The sequence below is a fragment of the Pimephales promelas genome, chromosome 12 (assembly GCF_988280905.1).
Source record: "Pimephales promelas chromosome 12, fPimPro1.hap1.1, whole genome shotgun sequence".
In the NCBI taxonomy this organism is placed as follows: Eukaryota; Metazoa; Chordata; class Actinopteri; order Cypriniformes; family Leuciscidae; genus Pimephales; species Pimephales promelas.
Genome location: NC_142780.1, coordinates 32,086,264 through 32,106,848, shown reverse-complemented (window position 1 = coordinate 32,106,848; position 20,585 = coordinate 32,086,264). Strand labels below are relative to the sequence as shown.

General features: G+C 35.6%; 2 protein-coding genes across 3 annotated transcripts; both read left to right on the top strand.

Moving 5' to 3' along the window:
• The first annotated feature begins 6,671 nt into the window (after positions 1-6,671).
• Positions 6,672-10,246, top strand: LOC120481448 (uncharacterized). 2 transcript variants are annotated; one of them, XM_039675110.2, is made up of 7 exons: positions 6,672-6,772; positions 7,153-7,356; positions 8,025-8,141; positions 8,253-8,309; positions 8,418-8,657; positions 9,915-10,034; positions 10,144-10,246. In XM_039675110.2, exons 2-7 carry the CDS (start codon positions 7,183-7,185, stop codon positions 10,207-10,209), a joined length of 774 nt encoding a protein of 257 aa, XP_039531044.2. In that variant the 5' UTR covers positions 6,672-6,772; positions 7,153-7,182; the 3' UTR covers positions 10,210-10,246. The 2 variants fall into 2 exon arrangements, with proteins under 2 accessions (XP_039531044.2, XP_039531045.2); XM_039675111.2 differs by having other exon boundaries at positions 6,675-6,772; positions 7,142-7,356.
• Positions 10,247-16,313: 6,067 nt separating this feature from the next.
• tmem176l.3a (transmembrane protein 176l.3a) lies at positions 16,314-19,790 on the top strand. The gene is made up of 8 exons (XM_089118007.1): positions 16,314-16,535; positions 16,959-17,054; positions 17,485-17,526; positions 17,632-17,712; positions 18,473-18,529; positions 18,611-18,781; positions 18,865-18,981; positions 19,103-19,790. Exons 1-8 carry the CDS (start codon positions 16,437-16,439, stop codon positions 19,163-19,165), a joined length of 726 nt encoding a protein of 241 aa, XP_088974133.1. The 5' UTR covers positions 16,314-16,436; the 3' UTR covers positions 19,166-19,790.
• Positions 19,791-20,585: the final 795 nt, after the last annotated feature.

Here is a 20,585-nt window from a genome sequence, read left to right as displayed (position 1 = left end):
TGAAATGCAGAATTCACTCAGTAAAAACTTGATGGATTTTGGTGACATTACAATGTCAAATCAATTACAGTAGAGTGTTGAACATACATTAATATTATACTGCAAAACACATTGCAATGGCATTTCAAGTACACTTAAAGTGTGCTAATGGTATCATTATCGTGTGCTTCAAAAGGGCTATAATAAAGTAATCAATTTTTTTTATAAATAATGGCACTGCCATTAATAAAACCACATGCCCCGGTATACCAATAACTAGCTTATCAAGAGAACATCAGTGAGACAATGGGAACATATATACTGTATGTCCATTGAATGTACTTTAAAAAAAATATTGTTGGTTTAACTTAAAAAAGTAAGTAACCTGGGTTGCCTTAAAATTTTAAGTTGGTTGAACTGGAAAAAGTGAGTTAATACAATGAAGGAGATTGATTTAATCATCAGAAACTCAAAATAATAAGTTATCTCAACTAAATAAATTAATATAAAGTTGATTTGACAAAAGAAAATATGTTGTGATAACAAATCTTGAAAATATTTTTTTTACAGTGCATAGGAAGCACAAACCCCGGGTCACTGCAACATGAGCTCTATCTATTTCACAGTTGCGCCACCACTGACATTCATCACACAAAAACTATTTGTTCCAATTTAACAGACTTTAAAAAGACCAATTTATAGAGTACCACACATACATTTAGTCATAGTAAATAAAATACACATAAATTATGCTATACTATTTTTTCACTTTAGGGAAGAAAGTATCAAAATACTTTTTGTCTTCATTATAAATAGTATGTCTATTGTTTATAAAACCTTACAAACTTAGTTTTATGTATAATAGTTTGATTGTGAAGCCTATGCTCTTTAAAATAAATTTCTTGTTAAATGATGCAAAGACAACAATACAATTTTAAGTGTTGCTTAAATGTCCAAATGTATTGGTCATTTTACTGCATATGCAAATACCTATAAACCAGTAGCCAATCACATGATATCAATGAGTTCTTAAAGCTCACAGACAGAACTCTACCTGTAAAGGCTGCTGTGATCGGCACTGGTTTCTGGAGGTCCATCAGGAAGTGTGAGGTATTATTCTTTTTACTATCTTTTTTCATGAATCAGTAACAATTCTTTAAATAAGTTAAAAACATTTAAAGCCATGACAAATATTGAAATAACTTAAATGTAAAATGTTTTTATTTTATCTGTCAAAAAACTTTAATTTAAATTCAGTTTTTTATTTTTTTATTCTGTTTGAAACTTAGACAATGAAGAATATGGGAGTTCCTGGGAAAATTCTGTTCATCCTGATGCTGATGTGAGTATGAAATAACAATTTAATGTGTTTTATTTTATTTTTATTTGCTAAAATTGGTGGGTTATTATTGGATAATTTAAAAAGAAAACCATGATCGTCAAAGGACTGATTCATGAAATTAATATAAATCCATAGGTCTCATCTACGGAAGCGTATTGCATTCCCCTGAGTAAAAAAAAAAATCTACTCTGTTTTCTGAATCAACGAGTTAATTATTTCAGAATTACGAGATAATTTTTCATTTTCAAAAAAAAAAAATGTTTGTCAAGAAAAAAATAAATCTCATAATTCTGAGATAATTAACTCGTTAATTCAGAAAAACAGAGCAAAAACTTTTTTCCATGAAAAATGATCTTGTAATTCAAGATCAAAAAAGAGTAGATTTTTTTTCCCTCAAGGGAATGCATTATGCTTATACCTATCCTTGTTTTGTGCATTATTTTTTTCTCTTTGATATAAATCTTTTGAAAAAAAGGGAAAGTACAAAGAATTGTACGGATTTTATTTTTTGGTGGCTTGTATTGAGTTTCATCGACTAAACATGACGCACGTATAAATTCTTCTCCCCCTTCACATCGGTCACAATAATTTTCATTTATACTTTACCTTTGCAGTTTATATAAACCACAACATCTCACATATTTAAACAGGATATCTTGCTTTATTGTTATTTATTATGAATTTCTTAAATAACCAAACTTTAACAAGATTAGGGCAGATCCTTTGAGCGCAATGGTCATACCTTATGACCCTCGAGTGATCAATTATTCAAATGTATAAAAAAATAAATAAAAAAAAAATAAAAAAAAACAAGTAGGCCTATAAAAAAGCTGAAACGCAAGGAAAGGAAGCGAGGAAAGGAAACGAGGATGCACAAATAAGATTTGAGAAGCACCCTTTGTCGCATCCTGTTACAGTAAACTGGCCTGTCAATCATCTTGTCAGAAGATAAAATCCTCCACATTTCATTGTATTTAATTTCCAACCAGGAGAGAAATGCTGTTGATCTGCAGTCGCAGGTCTTTCATGCGGAGACTCTCCTCCTCATATGAATGATACATTAAAAATTAAAATGGCCAAACGGATCTTTATAAAAGTCCACATTGTTGTTGCAGATGAAATTTAACACGGATAACATTAAATATGTTAGGTAGGCCTATATATTTCAGGTTAAACCTTGATTAGTCACTCAAACCTTTATCTAAACCGCTCGCCGTCGATATCCGTCATGTTTTGTAGTTTTCTGAACGTTTTTTACTCGTGTTTGTAGTTCTATACCGGATCTTCCTCCAAAGTGCAATGGGTTGTGAGCAATATTAGCTGTTAGTGTGACCACACATCCATACTTCGAAAATCCACCGAAGACCATGCAGGCACTTCTGGCATAGGCCTGCTATTTTCGGCATACAAGGCTTTGGGACACACACTTATGGACGCAGGGTTTTTGCCATCATGGACTTTTTATTTATTTTCACCCGTTTCCTGTCTTCCTTTGTTCAGTTTTCCCCTCTATAGTTGTTGTGGCAATGTATATGATTAGTTTTCAGTTTAGCTGTGTCATTAATTACCCCTTTTAAAGGACAACTCCGGCGCAAAATGAACCTTTGGTCTAATAACACATTGGTGCCTAGCCTAGTCAACCATTCTCTGAGTTTTGTTTTCATGATAATCAAATGCAAAGTGTTTTATCTGACTTGACATTATATTCTGATTTTCTTCCCCAGACTGCACAGGAGTAGTCAACAAGTGTTTAATGATGAGAAAACACTCATTCTCCCTAAAAATTATCAAATTGGCTGGATGGCAAATTTGAATGATGAAAAGTTAGTTACTGAGCTCACTATTCCTGGTACACATGACTCCTTGGCTCTTCATGGAGGACCGGCAGCAGAATGTCAGGCATGGTCACTAGAGGACCAGCTAAAGGCCGGGATACGCTACTTCGACTTGTCTGGGGACAATCTGAAAGTTGTGCATGGACCGATTTCCCAACATATAACATTCGACCAAGTTTTAAACGGAATAAATAATTTTTTATCTTTACACCCAACTGAGACAGTGCTGGTTAGAGTTAAGCATAATAAAGTAGCCTATTTCCATATCATGTTATAACCAAACTTGAACAGAATACTAATAGTTGGGTTAAAAACACAACAGTGTTGTAGTCGAGACCACCTCACTCGAGTCCGAGTCGACACCGAGACCAGAGAGAGTCGAGTCCGAGTCAAGACCGAGTTCATGGAGAGTCGAGTCCGAGTCGAGTCCGAGACCAGAGACGGCCGAGTCCGAGTCGAGACCGAGACCAGTGAGGGTTGATTACCTAATTTACTTTTATTTACTTAGAGAAATCCTTTTTTTTTTTTTTTTTTTTTTACTGAATTTACTTAGAGTTTAAAAAATATGATCAGTTTAGGGTAAAAAGGCCACATAGTAGGTGGTGTTAAAAGTAATTTTATTACAATTTGTCATGCGCAGTTGCGCACTAGAAAATCACCAATCACTGGGCGTGTCAATCAATTTAAAGAAATATTTTATTAATATACATTAATAATCATGAAAAATATTTTTAATTGAACTCGAGTGGACTCGGGAATAAGTCCGAGTCCTAAAAAAAAAATGTTCGAGTACGAGTCAATTCCGAGTCCAAATGCACACGAGTCTATGACAAGACCAAGACCATTAAAATATGGTCTCGAGACCGAGTCCGACTCCCGAGTACTACAACACTGAAACACAATACCAAAAATTAAAGAAGTAAGAGGGAAAATTGTTTTCGTTCAGAAAAAGACCTTTACACTAGGTCTTCCTTTACATGAAACTGATAAAAAAGGGTGACTATAAAGTTAAAAATATTGAAAAAAAGGAAGAAACAATTTTTGCCCATCTGAATGAGGCTTTAGAAAAGTGTAAACATGAGACTGCTGTTTTGAACTATTCAAGCGGCACAGGCTGGCCTTTATTGAAGCTAGACAAAACCCCTAAAAATGTGGCAAAGAAAATCAACCCGTGGCTATATAACTATCTCAACGGTGCTTTTGAAAAGAATTTGAAGAGTTGTTTTGGGATTATAGCCATGGATTTCCCAGGCTTTGATTTGATACAAATGGTCATCAATTTTAATAAGTAGGTATTTAAGTCTGTCAGTTTTACATTTAGGCCTACATTTTGTACTTTAGCATACAATAGTAGTAGCATACAGCCTATTCTGTGGGACAATAGTTGGACAGCCTATTCTGTTGTCAAAGACAAAGCATTTTAATCACAGCCTTATATTTTCTGATCTTTTTTTTCTGGTTGGGGAGCTTTTTTCTTCTTGCTTTTAAACCATGTATTGACAATGCAGCTCAGCTGAATAAAATTGAAAAATGAAAAACAGAAAAATTTCTGTTCAAAACTGATTTATTGAGTTATGTGAAATACAACACTATCCATATTTCCACAGTCAGACAAAGATTTTAATATTAAGAGGCGTACTTCATTTCCAATTATGCGCAACTGCCAGCAAACTCTGACCATGCCATGCGCACAAACATTTTGGAGACGGAGCAGTTTGGCGACACCGATGTCGAGCTGAGGGATTGGCGTCAGATGAAGGAAAACCACTTTACGTGTACAAGTGATCAGTTCCATACAGCAAAATATCAATAAATATAACCAACAGTGTGAACCGAGGTCAGCAAAAGTTAGGGTTTCCCCTATCACCCCTCTCTCCTCCATCTGAAGAACAGGTGATATCCCAACTATATGTGACTAAAGATTGTGAGCACCCAAAAAAGGGGCATGCTTTACGATGCTATAAAGTACCCAAAACCATACAGTATAGAATGCAGCATCCCTAATGAACCTCCTCTTCAGGTTAAGGGCACGTTGTTCTGCAATCCTGTGATTGTTTGGCGTGTTCAGGCTTCTGTTCTTCAAAAGTAACGCATTACTGTAATGACCATCAACAAGCTTCACAGTCTTATTATTAGCCATTTCCAGAAACTTATTCTTCTCTTGACAGCTCTGTCTGTTCCTGACTGCATTCTGGAAAGTGAACAGATGTTTCCAGAGCTCTTCTAATGTAACAGAGATATTCTGTTTATGGTAACAAACTGACATTCGCGTTCATCACAATATTCTTCACCGAGTGGCACATTAACAATCTTGATGGCATATGGTCCTTCATCCATACCCCGGATGACTTCCAGTGGTTCTAATGTTCTTGGAACATTTATATATTTAGATCATTTTATGTAGTTAATCAATCACACGAAGAGTGACATTTCAGTTTTTCTCCTCCAAAAATCAGCAGGATTAAAACTACAACAGTTTAATAAACAATAATTTACAAACTACAAAATATTGCAGAATAATGTAATATATATATATATATATATATATATATATATATATATATATGAATGAATATTAGCCTATAAAGAACCTTATTTGTCATATAGAATCTTTTTAGTTTCATATATAGAACTCCAATGAACCCTTTTTTTCTAAGAGTGTGTTCAAAGGATCAGATGAAAGCAAGGTAGTGAATCGCCATCAAATATTTGGATGTCGCAGGTAATGATGAGAAGCCATAGGTTGCTTCACCAGCATTTAAGTTAGCTCATTTTGTTTCTCCATTATAGATAACAGTGGATTGTGTCATTGCTGCCATCCACAGTGATGAGATACTGTCTTGAGGGGCTACTGCTGGCGCTGTGTGTTCTCATTAGCTCTGAGGCCCCCTGGTGGAGATGGAGGAGAGAGGGGGTGATGGGGGAAAGCCTAACTTTTGCTGACAAATATAGGCGTCTATCTGAAACTAAAACCTTGAAGTAGACGCCAAGAGGCTGAACAGGGAAAAAAGCTGTCTGTCAGACTTTATCTATTAAAACATTAAAGAAAAGATGCATATAGCCTATTAATGAATATGAAAAAAGCATCTTAACCCGTAAATAGATATAATTTGTAATGTAGTAGTAATTTGTAAATTTAAGCTATTTTGACCTCCTGGAAACGTCACGTCGTGAAACCCCAGTCTCGCAATAGGCTACTACGTAATATCTCTGTTGTTACTTGAAGTTTGTCAATAAAAATAAATAAATAAAAAAATAGGTAATACCAATACATAGCAGATAGATGGCGCTGTTTGAATGTATACAATAATCAATTATTTACAGTGCATTTCAAATTCGTCATAAAACCATGAAATCTCTCTTTTATATGATTCAACATTGTGGAGTGATGGTAAGATTGGTTACTATTAGCAATAAAAACATTGCTTACATCTCCAATATTAAACAATAATTCAGCTTACCATGAACAAGAACAATCCTGTTATACATGTTTGAAGGCTATGAGGAAGTCACTTAGCCTACGGGAAAAAACAACAACTCCGCCTTAAAAACCCCAACAGAGTCGTGCCATTTTTATTCTGGACTGAGACTCGCATAGACGTGCCATTAAAGCAAGGTGAGTTTGAGTTAACACTGTGTTAATAATGTGATGTAATATAATGAGTTTAAAAACAACAAGACAATAATTGTAATATTAATTAACAAAATGTGAATGGTTAAACAGCCTGCAGCACCACAACTTTCTTATACAGAAAACATAAGTAGATGGATTAACTCCTAACTTGATTCAGGTCTAAATTTGTTTCGATAATTAAACATAGTCATCTTTTGTATTTACATAGGCTACTATCATTTTTTATAATTAAAAGGATTTTTAAAGTGTTAAATGTCTATGCTTTGTATCCTCCACACCTGATATTATGAATGTATGTACTTACAAAAATGATGACCAGTAATCATTTGTTGTCCTTATTGTTTTATGCAGTAAACAAACAGGAGGATCAGCTATTGTTACCTGTGGAAAGCATGTCTCTGACAGTGTCTCAGGGAGAGGGTTTGACGGTCATCACCGTCTCCTCAAACCCAAAGAGCAAATGGCCCGTACTGTGTCAGATCCTGAGACTTCTGTGCTGCAGTCCAGTGTGTTCTGTATCTCAGAATATGAAAGGAATGCTGACAAACATTCACACAGCTCTTGGGGTGAGTCAGCCACTTGATTTTCAGGCCTTGTCATTTTGGATAGATTTATACCTCAGTTTCACAGACATAGGCATAAATTAAGCCAGGAAGGATTAAGCCTTAGTTCATCTGGGCATTTAAGTAGCTTTTATAAACATGCCTTAGAAAAAAACAAATTTCTAGTGAAACAATGGCACTAATACTGTATATTTTAGGTCAGTGAAATTTTCTTTCAGTTAAAACAACTCAAACATGCATTGTAGTCTGGGATTTGTTTAAACATTCTCTCTGACACCGGGTAAGATACATACAAGATTTAAGATTCTTAAAAATGTTTTGCGACATTTTAAATTTGGTTACAGTTGGTTTTATCAGTACAATGTATTAGACACATTTTTAAAAACACCTAATCAAACGAAAATATAACATGCCGTTTTCGGATTAGTCAACATTATTAGTACCTAGCTGCAACTTTTAGAAAAGTTATATTTCTGCTGTATATATTTATGCAATAATTCAATTTATTCAAACAAAATACAAGAAGTCATGAAGTAATTGTCCACAGTGAAAGCAAAAATTTGATTAGTTGGCTTACAATGTCATTGTGCAAAATAAGAATACACCTAATATTCTTATTTTAAGGTTCTTGATAGCTGGTGGCATAAAAATATTGTTCTGTTTTTCCATAGATTGTACAGATGATAGTTGGTGTCCTTAATATTGTGGTGGGGATCATATTTGTGTGCGTTGGCTTATACTGGAACATGGCAATAATGGCCATGGGACCCTTTTGGCTCGGCAGTATGGTAAGACTTGGGTCTCATTTTGTAACATTCTTTTGATTTATCCAAAATATAAAGCAAATTTAAAAAAAAAAAATGCACAGATGTTTTTGTTTGTTTGCTTTTGTCTATTAGTTCTTTGTAGCTGGAATCGTGTGTATTCTTGCAGGCAAGTTTCCCAGTTCTTGTCTGGTAAGTTTCTGTCAATGGAATCTGTGTTTTTGACAGTTTCAGTTTTGCAAGTTTATATATATATATATATATATATACTATACTGTATATATTGTTTGTGTTTTACAGCTGGTCATCGGAATGATTCTGAATATAGTCTGTGCTGCACTGGCTATCACAGGTGTTGCGCTGTATTCAGTGGACTTTACGAATAATCATGCTGGATACTACTATGAGTCTTCTTGTCCCGAACTCTACAATTCTTATTCAGACTATTCTGGCTATAGTAGTTATGAGCGTTACCGAACGCCTACCCCTGAAGAGAGAAGTAGAACAGAGACCTGTCTGTACTACAAGAATCTCATTGAGGTAATGATTCTTTAGATGGCGGTAAGGCAAGTTACTGCTCATCAAATCTTCATCACTTCATACTCAGTTTACGGATTAGTTCTTTTCCAAAAACGCAAAAGGTCTCTTTCTTTCCATGTAATGCCAAGCACCAAAATGACAAAAAGCACCATAGTGGTTCATAAATGATGCACTATATTCCAGATCTCCTGAATAGGGATTTAAATTACAGGCTTTATGGATGATTTTCCTTTTAATAAGTTGACACTAAAAAGTTCAAAGTCCCTTTCAAGGAAAATACGTTTACTCAGCAGCCATTTTTGCAATGTCTCTGGGCAACTATAGAGTGCAACAACAAAGCCTGTCCACTTTTTCAGCACCAGTGGTTCCAGAAGTATTTTGATTTTTATTGATTTTTAAAAAGTATTTGTTAAAGAGCAATAAAGCCATGAACCAAGTCAAACAGCTACGAGGTGAATCATAACATAATACAAACTTTGATTTGAAGCAAAAAAGTATTTGAAAAGCAGACAAACGGTACAAGACTGTTGTTAACGTCTTTAATGAGGGAAAGAATTACAATTCTTAGAAGCATTGTGAACAGTATAATCAAATTATATTATAAATTTTAAATTGTAGTATAATCAAAAATGGAGAAAATATAAAACTACTAATTTAAGATTGTATAAAAATAATTTATTTTAAGTTTATAGCAAAATATGCAGATATACACATATTTAAGTATTTTTTAGAGCGTAGGGAGACCGACTCGGTTTAGTCATTCGAAGTGTTTCATGGGAGTGGGCGGAGCTAAAGAGCTGTTTTGGAGCATTTTGTCTGTTTCAACTCTCTGATTGGTCAAAGGTAATGTAGTTTTTCACCACGGATTCGTCCGTTAAAAATGATTACTTTCAAAATAAGATGCAATAATGTGTGGGCTGACCGCACCAACAGAAGCAAATACCATCGATTAACAACCTTGTAGCTCATAGTAGGTGTAACTTTAAAGGTTTATAATTTACCATTGAAAATCAGTTTCCCCGCATGGAAAAAATGTATGGAGTTTTTCTTTCTATTTCGGGAATCCAAGATAAAGTCTTATTTAGATAAATCTATTGAAATCTCTTAAAACCACTCGTAACACTCGCTTTTAAAAATCATTTTTCAAATTAGATGGCAATTGACTCTTAGATTAGCAACTGGCAATTTCTCCCATTCATAAATAATATGAGTGCACCGTTTTCTGTATCTAAAATCTTTATATTTACCCACGGCTAGATGGCCTTCAGAGGAGTGGATATCATGATGATAGTGTTGTCAGTCCTTCAACTCTGTGTGAACATCAGTTTCTGTGTTTTGACTGGGAAAGCTTTGCGCAAGAAGAATGAAGATGCAAAGGTACTGTATCATCATCATCATCATCAACAACACTATCAGTCAAATCCACTGTGATAATGACGGATTCTGAGAGCTGCATGTGTGTTCATGTGTGTTTGTGTTTTTGCAGTCGGTGGAGGATCCAGAACTTCACAAGCCGCTCCTGGAAGACGTCACTGTTGCTCCTGCATGTTAAAAAGAATAACACACATGCAATAAACAGTTATTAATATGATTATTTTTTGTTGTTGTAATGGAATGGCATTAGATGTCTCAATATTGTAGTGAAATGATTTAAAAACAGATTCTGTACTATCTGCAACACTACTCATTAAATTACATGTTTAGTTAGACTTATATTTTCCCCTTTAAAAAGTTGATCTCTCTCTATACATATTAATGGGTGTGACCTTTTATTGACATTTTCAATTTTGTTGCGATCTTTGGGCTGTTCTTTTTTTTTTTTAAATAAATGATTGGAACACTTTGGCATCAAACCTTTTTGTGTATTTATACAACCTCCCTATATCTTTCACTTTGTAGAACAATTAAAAAACGTATACGTATTTATTTCACAGATTGCTTTTATCTAAATCAGTAGTTTGTAAATTGTCAGGCAATTCAAAAAGTCCCTTTCGAAGTTATCTAAAGTCTGTAGTACCTCCTTTAATAAAACCAAAGAAACCAAAGGACTTGAGCACAGAATTAAAAGGATGGTTCACCCAAAAATGTCAAACTGAGCTTACGTCATACAGTAGTAAATCTTTTAGTAGCTGAGCTAAGACAAATCTGAATAACCCAATTCCTCAAAAACGTTGAAATATTTTGTCCCGTTGCTTTAATGGACTCTCTATGGGCTTCTCCCTCGACTTTATGCCTCCATGTCCCCCCAATTGCCTCATAGACAGTAAAAGATTTCCTGCGAGCTTCTCCTCCTGTCTATACGGTAATGTCTCTATTGTGCGACAGAAAGTTGCGTGCTTATGACTTTAGCCAATTTTTACAAAAACTTCTTCTACAGGCCCGTAACATAAGTGTCACGATTCCTGTCTTGTATTTTCCTTGTCTTGTGTGGACGTTAGTTATTTCCTGTTCTGTGCCATGTTTTGTAGTCCTTTGTAGTTTTTGATTAGTTCCCCCAGGTGTTTCTGATTTGCCACGCCCCCTTGTTCCCTTGTTTAGCTTGTTTGTCTGTGTATTTAGTTGTTGGGTGTCGGTCGTTGTTTAAATGTTTGCTGTTTCTAAGTTCCTGTTCTGAGTTCCTGTTCTTGTTTTTCCCTGGATTCCCTGTTAGTTTTGTAATTATTTAAAGTGCTTGCATTTGGAACTATTCTCTGCTTCATTCCTGCCTGCAGCATAACAGTAAGATACAAAGTAAATAATGGACAGATTAATTCTTTGGATGCCTCAGATGTAAAGTTATTCACTGTCAAAGTGACGCCAAAATGAATGGCAGTCAATGGGATGCTAACAGCAGGTGAAGTTCTGCTACAATGGCGGCTCCCGCAAGGCTTCAATTTCTGGTTTACCCCCTTGGAAATGACGACACTTAATGCTCATTGGATTAAAAAAAAAAACAATGATAAAAAATGTATTGTTCTCTTAAAAATGTTTCATTTTAAAACTCTGTTTTATGTGTATACATCATGTGTGAATATTGGGATGGGTTGCGATGGGTTATGCAATGTAATTTTTATGTAGATAAAAAAAATGCAAAAAAAAAACATATATATATATATATATATATATATATATACAGTATATATATAAAAGGAATATATATTTGAGTGCTTTCTCTCATAAAACTATTACATCCCCCGCCCTGATTAGCATTGAATCATCATTTTTCAAGCACCACCCAAGCCCCCGCCCCCATCTCATATTTTTTTCACCCATCATATCCCAATATATAATAATATAACAATATATATAAAAGGGGGCTCTGTAAAATCCATAGACTGTAAAGGTAAAATCCCAATCAACAGTCCAAAAATGACCCACAAAGTAGATCAATTATAATATAGTTTTTAAAAAACTTTTTGCAAATAAAAGAGTGCAAGTAGCCAGTGTTTCCCAACCCTGTTCCTGGCGGCACACCAACACTGCGTGTTTTCTTTGTCTCCCTAATCAAACACACCCGATTCAACCCATCAGCTCATTAACCCACCTGATTATGAGCTGATGGGTTGAATCAGGTGTGTTTGATAAGGGAGACAAAGAATACACGCAGTGTTGGTGTGCCGCCAGGAACAGGGTTGGGAAACACTGCTATAGTGTATGATATACCTGTACCACACACACATTCATTCATTTTACAGCATGAACTGATTTAGAAACATTAAAAAACTTACCATATTGCTGGCCCACCCAAAAGTCATATAAAAGATGAAGCCAATACATCCCAATACCAAATTCATGACTGCAACTACTCTCTGTATAATCTATGAAACAAGAGAACAATATTTGTGCTAGTTGATGGACCTCCAGCTTTTAATCTATGCCAAACCAAATACATACAGGAACATTGTTAAGCATCTTAAATCTTTTTTCTTTTTTTTTAAGATTTCAGTCAGTGCAAGTTTCTCACTCACCCCAAAAGTTCTCTGGGTGTCTGTCAGCTTTTCTTTCATATCCTCAGATACAAAACTCACTGGACTGCAGAACAGAGAAACCAGAATCTGACAAAGTCCGGGACATTTGCTCTTTGGGTTTGAGGTGATAGTGATGACCGTCATTCCCTCAACCTGAGACACTGTCAGAGACATGATGCGCAGATGAAAGCGATTCTTCCACCTGCCCACGACAAGGTAAAGACAAGAGAAACAAGTCGGTCATGCACAACCACCCAAATTAAAATTTTATTATGATAGTTATGTGAATTCATAACATTTAATTTCACATTCTCAACTGGAATATTCATAATTATTCAAAAGCTTTGTTGAATGTAGGTTTCTCGTCGACTGCATCAACGTGCTTATTTTTTTTAACAAGGAAGTGAACTTTCACCTGCGAATGTTTGCTATTAAAAAAAGTTGTTCAGATTCAAGTCACTGTTAACTATTTACATAGTACTTTTTTTAAGTAGCTAGTGTGCATTTCACAGATTTTAAGAAACACACGCACAAAAAAACAAAACAAAAAAAAAAACAAAAAAAAAACACCTTAACTCATGTTTCCCAACCCTGTTCCTGGTGGCACACCAACACTGCGTGTATTCTTTGTCTCCCTTATCAAACACACCTGATTCAACCCATCAGCTCATAATCAGGTGGGTTAATGAACTGATGGGTTGAATCGGGTGTGTTTGATTATGGGTTGAATCCAATATTATGAAGCTGCAGACTCGGAGCCTGCATCTACAGTCCCCCAACGAGAGTCCCGCATTCTCAGACCCCTCGTTTTTCGAACACAGCGCCTCCTGCTGTTCAAAAGATTGAATAACACCCGCACACAGAGTACAGCGCATTATCCAAATGCAATTAAAAACAATAGGATGCAATATTACGGTCTTCAAATAAATTATCCAATAAATATTTGTGTTCCCTGCTTAATGCATGTGTCAAAAAAAAAAACCTAATTGTTACTGATGGAAGGGATACAATTACAGATTTAACTATCTTCAGAAAAATAGTAGGCTATATTATATTGCTACAATGTTTTTTTTTTATTATATTTTTTTATTCAAATTCCAATTTTTCTTTCAGTTAAACCTATAATGGTCTAATTAACATTACCATGCTAACATTACAATATCTGTTTTTTTGATATTTTGAATGCGAAGCAAAACAAATCAAAATAGACAAAACACCAATAATAAACAATTCTGTACTTTATTTAATAATCACCTAAACATCATCTTGCTGTAAAGAAAAAAGGAAGAAAAAACAGTGTTTTTGACTTTACTTTTCGTCTTCAATTGCATTAAAAAAACTCATTTATAAGTCCCTTTGCATAATCATAAAATGATATGTTGCTGGATTCGGCAGGGGCAACTCCATGGGACCGATAGCACATGTCTTATGATGTTTCAAAAAGAAAGAAAGAAAAAAAAGAAAAAATGTTTGCAAATGTTAGTTACCATGTTTCACTGCTCTGTTGAAGTGTCCCTTGAGATGTTTTTGAACTTTGGACAACTTTGTGGGTTTGAAATATATGGGGGCACAAAATGGGCAGTGAAAATAACTGCAGCATTTAAGACATTTCTACAAAAAGTCCAAGGTTAAAGGCTAACGTAAACATAAGCTATCTAAATATTTTCAGGGGGAAGAGGGCGAAAAAACATACATTAACGGCTCAAATCTTGTTTCAAACTATCTTTACAAATATTAAATGGACTATTCATATGTTGTATCGATGAGCTAAATTAGTTTTATTAACAAAATAAATCAAACGAGTCTACTACGAATCGCTAAATAAAATTGAAGATTTTATTTATCTACTCATGTTTTGGCTTAAGTTCTTCACATGTTCTTCACATGTTTATCCGATACAATTTGATAGGAGGCGCTGTCTCGAAAAACGAGGGGTCTGAGAATGCGGGACTCTGGGTGCAGGGGGACTGTAAATGCAGGTCTCCGAGTCTGCAGCTTCATACTACTCGTTGAATCGGGTGTGTTTGACACGCAGTGTTGGTGTGCCGCCAGGAACAGGGTTGGGAAACACTGCACTATAGGAACAACAAAATGTTCCCACAAAGATGGGAATATCCGAAATCCTTGTCTTTGTGGAGACATTTTTTGTTCCCTTTGAGGAAAACAGCTTATAAATCATATTAAATTATGTATTTTGTTTGTGAAAATGTAAAAAAAAAAAATCATAAAGTTTTCTGTGATGTGTAAGTTTAGTGAGGGGACAGAATAAACAATTTAAATCGCGCCTTGTGTTTGATTCACTGATTAATTACAACGTTTAACCATCATAAAGTGAATATTTATAATTTGCATACGTGTGTTTTGTCTCGCCAGCGCAAAAAAAGAATGAAAAATAACTCGATTCAGTGTGCGCGCTCTGGTTTCTCTGCACACAGCCGCAAACTAGGGGTCGAACCACTTCAGATATTTTTAAGTCGACATTCATGATTAAAGTCGAGTCGACTAGTCGCTGTTGATGTCATTAATAAACAAATAAGCCTGAACCTCGAGCTAAGACTCTAAGGCGGGTTGTGTTGGACACAGTTATGGTATATGATTCTGGCTCAAGGCTGTTGCTCATACATAAGTTCTTTCGTCTTTGGGTTGTTATATTTCTCCATAGACATATACACTAGACCTCACCTTGGATACAGCAGTTCATTGGAACGAATGCGTCAATAGAGCCGCCATCTTGAAACAGGGGAGCCCCTCCACTTTAATGCATCAGCATATTTGCGCTAGACACAGGTCTAGCGCAAATAAAATCACCATAAATCATCATGAATGCGATTTTTCTTGTTTTTTTGGTTTGCTCCAACGGTCAGACATGTATTTATCATTGATTCCAGAAAGAATTATTATTATTATTATTATTTTTTAAACATTCTTCCTAGATCAGATTTCATCCGTGAACATCATACGCTGCACAAAAGTCCGCCACCATCAATGAATTCGAAGTAAAGGCAGAGATAGCAGCTTTACCTAGCTACCTCCTATGACAAGACCCCTGTTCCAAGATGGCGGCGGTTTTGACGCATGCTTAGAACCCCCAGGTGAGGTCTAGTGTATATGTCTATGATATTTCTCACAGATTTCTGCTCTTTCTAAATCATACACAGATAAAGTGGCACAGTAAAGATTGCATTTATATGAATGCATTAGTGAGAGAGCAAATGAGTGTGAATTAATTCTACCTGGCAGTGTCTCTGTATTAATATAGCCTAGTGAAGCTGTGGGTTTTAATTACTAAGAAATTGATGCTAAAACTTTTCAGTTTCTAAGCTATTTTATTGATAAATCACTGAACAGTGTTGACTAAGTTTCTGAATGTTTCTGTGTGCGTGCGATCTGGACGTAATATGCGAGCTACTTTATTTAACTATATTGTGTTTATCAATACTTATAATTAGTTAATTTGCTGATCTGAAAAATAATCCGTGACTCACCGTAATATGATCTGAACCGTGAGTTTTGTGATCTGTTGAACCACTTGGCGTATATTCATTACTGAATAACAACCTAATTTTTTGTCTGTTAGTAGGATTTATGATACTTTATTCTTTCTAAATTTCAGATTTTGACAGCACCCGGCCATCTCCTTTACTTTGCTTAAAACTGTATTAAATTCCACACTGAAAGAAATAGTCACAGGTGTTTGTAATGACCATGTTATTGTTTAAATTCACATTTTTGCCTTGATTAGAGCTAGTGTTCATACTGTATTTTAATTGGTTCTCTTTTAATGATTTTACACACTGATCTTTTTCTCTAGGGGTCCTTCGGAGGACTAAATATGACAGTGATGGTGTTGGCGATTCTTCAGCTCTGCGTGGCTGTCAGTTTCTTGGTTCTGACTTTAAAATCTTTGTTCAAGAGGGGTGGGAGTGCAAAGGTACAGTATCATCTCCACAATTAAAGCCTGTTCAAACCGAGCACAATAACTATGACGATAACTATAAAATGTATTGATCATTCTAAATCTATGAGAATGGGAAAGTCTAAAGTCACAGCTGGACAAATAGCAACACAGAGGAACAAACAGTGATACTGATGTAGAGTATGACTCCACTTAGAGGGACTTTGTGCTTTGTAACTTAACTTTGCAGAGCCTCATGCTCAAACTGCAACATTACACACTACAGAAAGATGAAAATGTAAAAAAGCTTGAAAATTTAAAGCAGCAGAAGACATGCCACTGCACACGCTTATGATAGTCTGTTGGTGTGGACGCTGTATGGTTATCTTTATATCATTATCATTTCTCCACAGTTTCAAAGGGCTGCTTGTGTGTTCATTTTTGTTTATGGTTTCACAGTTGGTGGAGAACAAAACTTCCGAATCCAGAAATGGAATATGCCAATATCCATTTCCATTTGTTCACAGCTGTAACATGACTCTTACAGTGTTTCAGGTGAGCGGCTGACATCATTACCCAACCCGGTCTCATCCCAAATCGTCATATAACTGACGTTTTGGGACGTCTTTTGACCATACGTCAATATTCGCCTTTTTAGGGCCCCCTTAAACGTCGGTAGATGAGGTTATGGGATCCTAACTCTACCCCATACCTAAACTTAACCCTAAACCTAACCCGTCACCTAACTGACGTTAAAGGTAAAGCGTCAGTTGTATGACGGCCCGGGATCGCCATCTACCGACGTTTAAGGGGGCCCTAAAAAGGCGGATATTGACGTATGGTCAAAATACGTCCCAAAACGTCAGTTATATGACGATTTGGGATGAGACTGTGTTACATTACCTCAAACCCAAAGAGCAAATGGCCCATACTGTGTCAGATTCTTTGTACTTTTTGCTACGGTCCAATGAATTCTGTATTTCAGGATATTACAGAGAAGCTGGCGGACACACACAAAGCGCTTGGAGTGAGTTAGATATTTTTTTTTATATGATCAGATTTACAAAACCCTTCATACTAGGTGTTTTGTCATGTGTACAACTGTTACAAACATTGTTCTCTTGTTCCATAGATGCCACAGATAATAATCGGTGTCATGAATATCACAATGGGTTGTTTTGGCTTTGTTTCTTCTTTTTGGATCGGTGGTGTGGTGAGACAGATTTTTCATTCTGACCATTTTTTTGTTTCTAAATGATTGAGCAAGTAAATTACTGTACATATAACATTGATCTTAGTTAAAGGGATACTCCACCTCTGGAAAGATGATTGTGTATTCAAAATGGGTCATTTATGTAGAAGAAATGTGACTGAGAAAAGCCAGAAAATGTATTTTTGGCTTATGTGGATGAAAGACAACAACTCCCAGAATGCACTTGCTTCGCTGCCCTAGGAGGCCACGCCTACCGGTAACAGAGCGCAGTAGTTAAACAACAAGTCTAGGCTACTAGTGAGTCTCGTGATGAGTCTGCCCGAAAATGTGTTTCGAGATCGCCCAAAATGCCCTGGATTCGGCTTTTGCGTTCTACAGCCGTCATTCGTTATGTTTACTGTGGTGAGCGGGACGAGTGAGGGCCGCGAGAGAATGGCGCGAGAACTAGTGCTTGCAGTCTTTACAGAAATCCCCCCTCTTACACTTCCACCTACAATGATGTAAAATGACGGTCAATAAGGGATCTCTCTCGTCTCGTTGCACGAATAATAGGATGACTGGATTTCTAACAATGGAAATGGGTGGAGTGTCCCTTTAAGGACATGTGGCTTTCAGAATGCCCTACATTTATTTCTTTATTTTTGCATTTATTTTTTATGATATTTACTAGAATGAAGTTTCATAATTCAAAATTGACATTTTGATCATTTCAAATCAAGCATGTTTGGATTGACCAGACATTGTTTGCTTTGCCTTTTAGTTCATTGTTGTTGGAGTCATGTGTGTTCTTGCAGTCAAGTTTCCTAGTCCTAGGCTGGTAAGTGTGAATCAAGAGTTTTTTTTTTTTTTTTTTTTTTTTTACCGAACATCAGTCATTTCTATTGTTTGTGTTTTATAGCTTGTATTTCTAATGATTCTGAACATCATCAGTGCTGCACTGGCTATCACTGTTGTTGTGCTGTATTCAATGGACCTGCCAATGGAAAACAGTTTAGACTGTCCTTATCCTCATTATTATTCTTATCGGCGTGACTTTGAGACCTGTTTGTACTACCGAGATCTCAAACAGGTAATGATTTGATTTATTTATCTTTTTCACATGGTGTAAAAATTATATATTTTTTTTAATAATACACTGTTGTTCTCCTCTAGATAATCGTCGGAGGAGTGGATATCATGATGATAGTGTTGTCGGTCCTTCAGCTCCGTGTGACCATCAGTCTCTGTGTTTTGACTGGGAAAGCTTTTTGCAATAATGATGATGCAAAGGTACTGTATCATCATCATCATCATCATCATCATCATCATCATCATCATCATCATCATCATCATCATCATCATCAACACTATCAGGCTGCATGTGTGTTTATGTGTGTTTGTGTTTTTGCAGTCGGTGGATGATCCAGAACTTCACAAGCCTCTCCTGGAAGACGTCACTGTCGCTCCTGCATGACATGAGTGATAAAGACAAACGCATCATTTTTATTTGAACACATTTTCTTTGTTTTTGAAAATGAAATGATTCATGTTGCACCATCTGCACCATAGACATGAAGATACATATTTTAGTATTTTCACAAATAAATTTGGTTATTTTTGAAAGAAAAGGGCAGCTTTTTAAAATTAAAGGATATTTTGAATACATTATTTTTTTATTTAGATCAAACCTTCCTGCTCTTTGTAGAACATTTAAAATTGTCCAAGGAGATTTGCCACATGTAAATTCATCAAGTGACCAGAAAGTATCCAAAGAATGTAATAGTGTTCTTTTAAAGTGTGCTTCTGCTCTTTAAAATAAATTTAACTAATGACACTTTTGTGTGGTGATGGTGCAGTGGATAAGACGCATGCCTTTGGTGTGAGAGACCTGGGTTCGAATCCACTGTGAGACACCAATGTGTCCCTGAGCAAGACACTTAACCCCTAGTTGCTCCAGAGGCGTGCGGCCTCTGACATATATAGCAATTGTAAGTCGCTTTGGATAAAAGCGTCAGCTAAATATGTAAATGACAGACAATTTTACAATTTATGCAAAGATTACTTTTTTAATAACTGGAAATAAACTGATTTATTAAGTATTGGAAACGTGGTTTACATATGTTGCCGGGTGATTGGTTTGTGTTCATACTGAAAATTATGATTAATTATTGTGCATTTGTTTTCATCAGCAATGTTTGTCTTTTGTGACATCAGACTATAAATTTGGTTTCTTTAAATTTCAAGAACAGCAACATTCCAATTGAACTATCGAAACTTGAGCATTATAAGAATCACTGTCAGATCCGCCTTCAACAATCCAGGAGAGAGTTAAAGGGATAGTTCACTTTGAAATGAATTGTTGATATGTTTTAGCTTACCTCAAGGGCATCCAAGATGTAGGTGTCTTTGTTTCCACAGTGTTTTCAATTTTGATATTTTTAGGTCGAACAGTTCTTGTCTGTCAGTCATGTAATGGAGGAGGTATATGGGGTCCTCCTTAAATAGCATGCACAGAGAAGTCCAAATTAAACATGATTTAATGACTCGTAAATGTAAGTACACATTGATGGCTTAAGACACAAAACGAGCGGTTTGTGTGAGAAAACGAACAGTATTTATATCGTTTTACCTCTTTTAACCACAGCCACGTCCAAGTGATCTTAAAATAAATGACAGCAAAAGACAACATATATACTTAGTTATTCTTTTTTCTGGTAAACAAATGGCATTATGTGCCTTGTTTTAATGGTGAAATACCTTCTGTAATACCATCAAGCTACATCTTTATTCATACCTTATTCGTTCTTACCTTATGCAGTCTTTACATCTTTATTTATTCATTTAAATTGTATTTAAAGAGGTTTACTAAATGTTAACTTGGGCTTTTTATACAT

What these genes read in the sequence shown, in the direction of transcription:
- tmem176l.3a (XM_089118007.1), top strand. Translation starts at nt 16,437, where the DNA reads ATGACAGTGATGGTGTTGGCGATTCTTCAGCTCTGCGTGGCTGTCAGT. An exon ending in AGAGGGGTGGGAGTGCAAAG is followed by an intron (nt 16,536 to 16,958) that starts GTACAGTATCAT and finishes ATGGTTTCACAG; the next exon opens with TTGGTGGAGAACAAAACTTC. An exon ending in CTTTTTGGATCGGTGGTGTG is followed by an intron (nt 17,713 to 18,472) that starts GTGAGACAGATT and finishes TTTGCCTTTTAG; the next exon opens with TTCATTGTTGTTGGAGTCAT.
- LOC120481448 (XM_039675110.2), top strand. Translation starts at nt 7,183, where the DNA reads ATGTCTCTGACAGTGTCTCAGGGAGAGGGTTTGACGGTCATCACCGTC. An exon ending in CCTTTTGGCTCGGCAGTATG is followed by an intron (nt 8,142 to 8,252) that starts GTAAGACTTGGG and finishes TTTGTCTATTAG; the next exon opens with TTCTTTGTAGCTGGAATCGT. An exon ending in AGTTTCCCAGTTCTTGTCTG is followed by an intron (nt 8,310 to 8,417) that starts GTAAGTTTCTGT and finishes TGTGTTTTACAG; the next exon opens with CTGGTCATCGGAATGATTCT.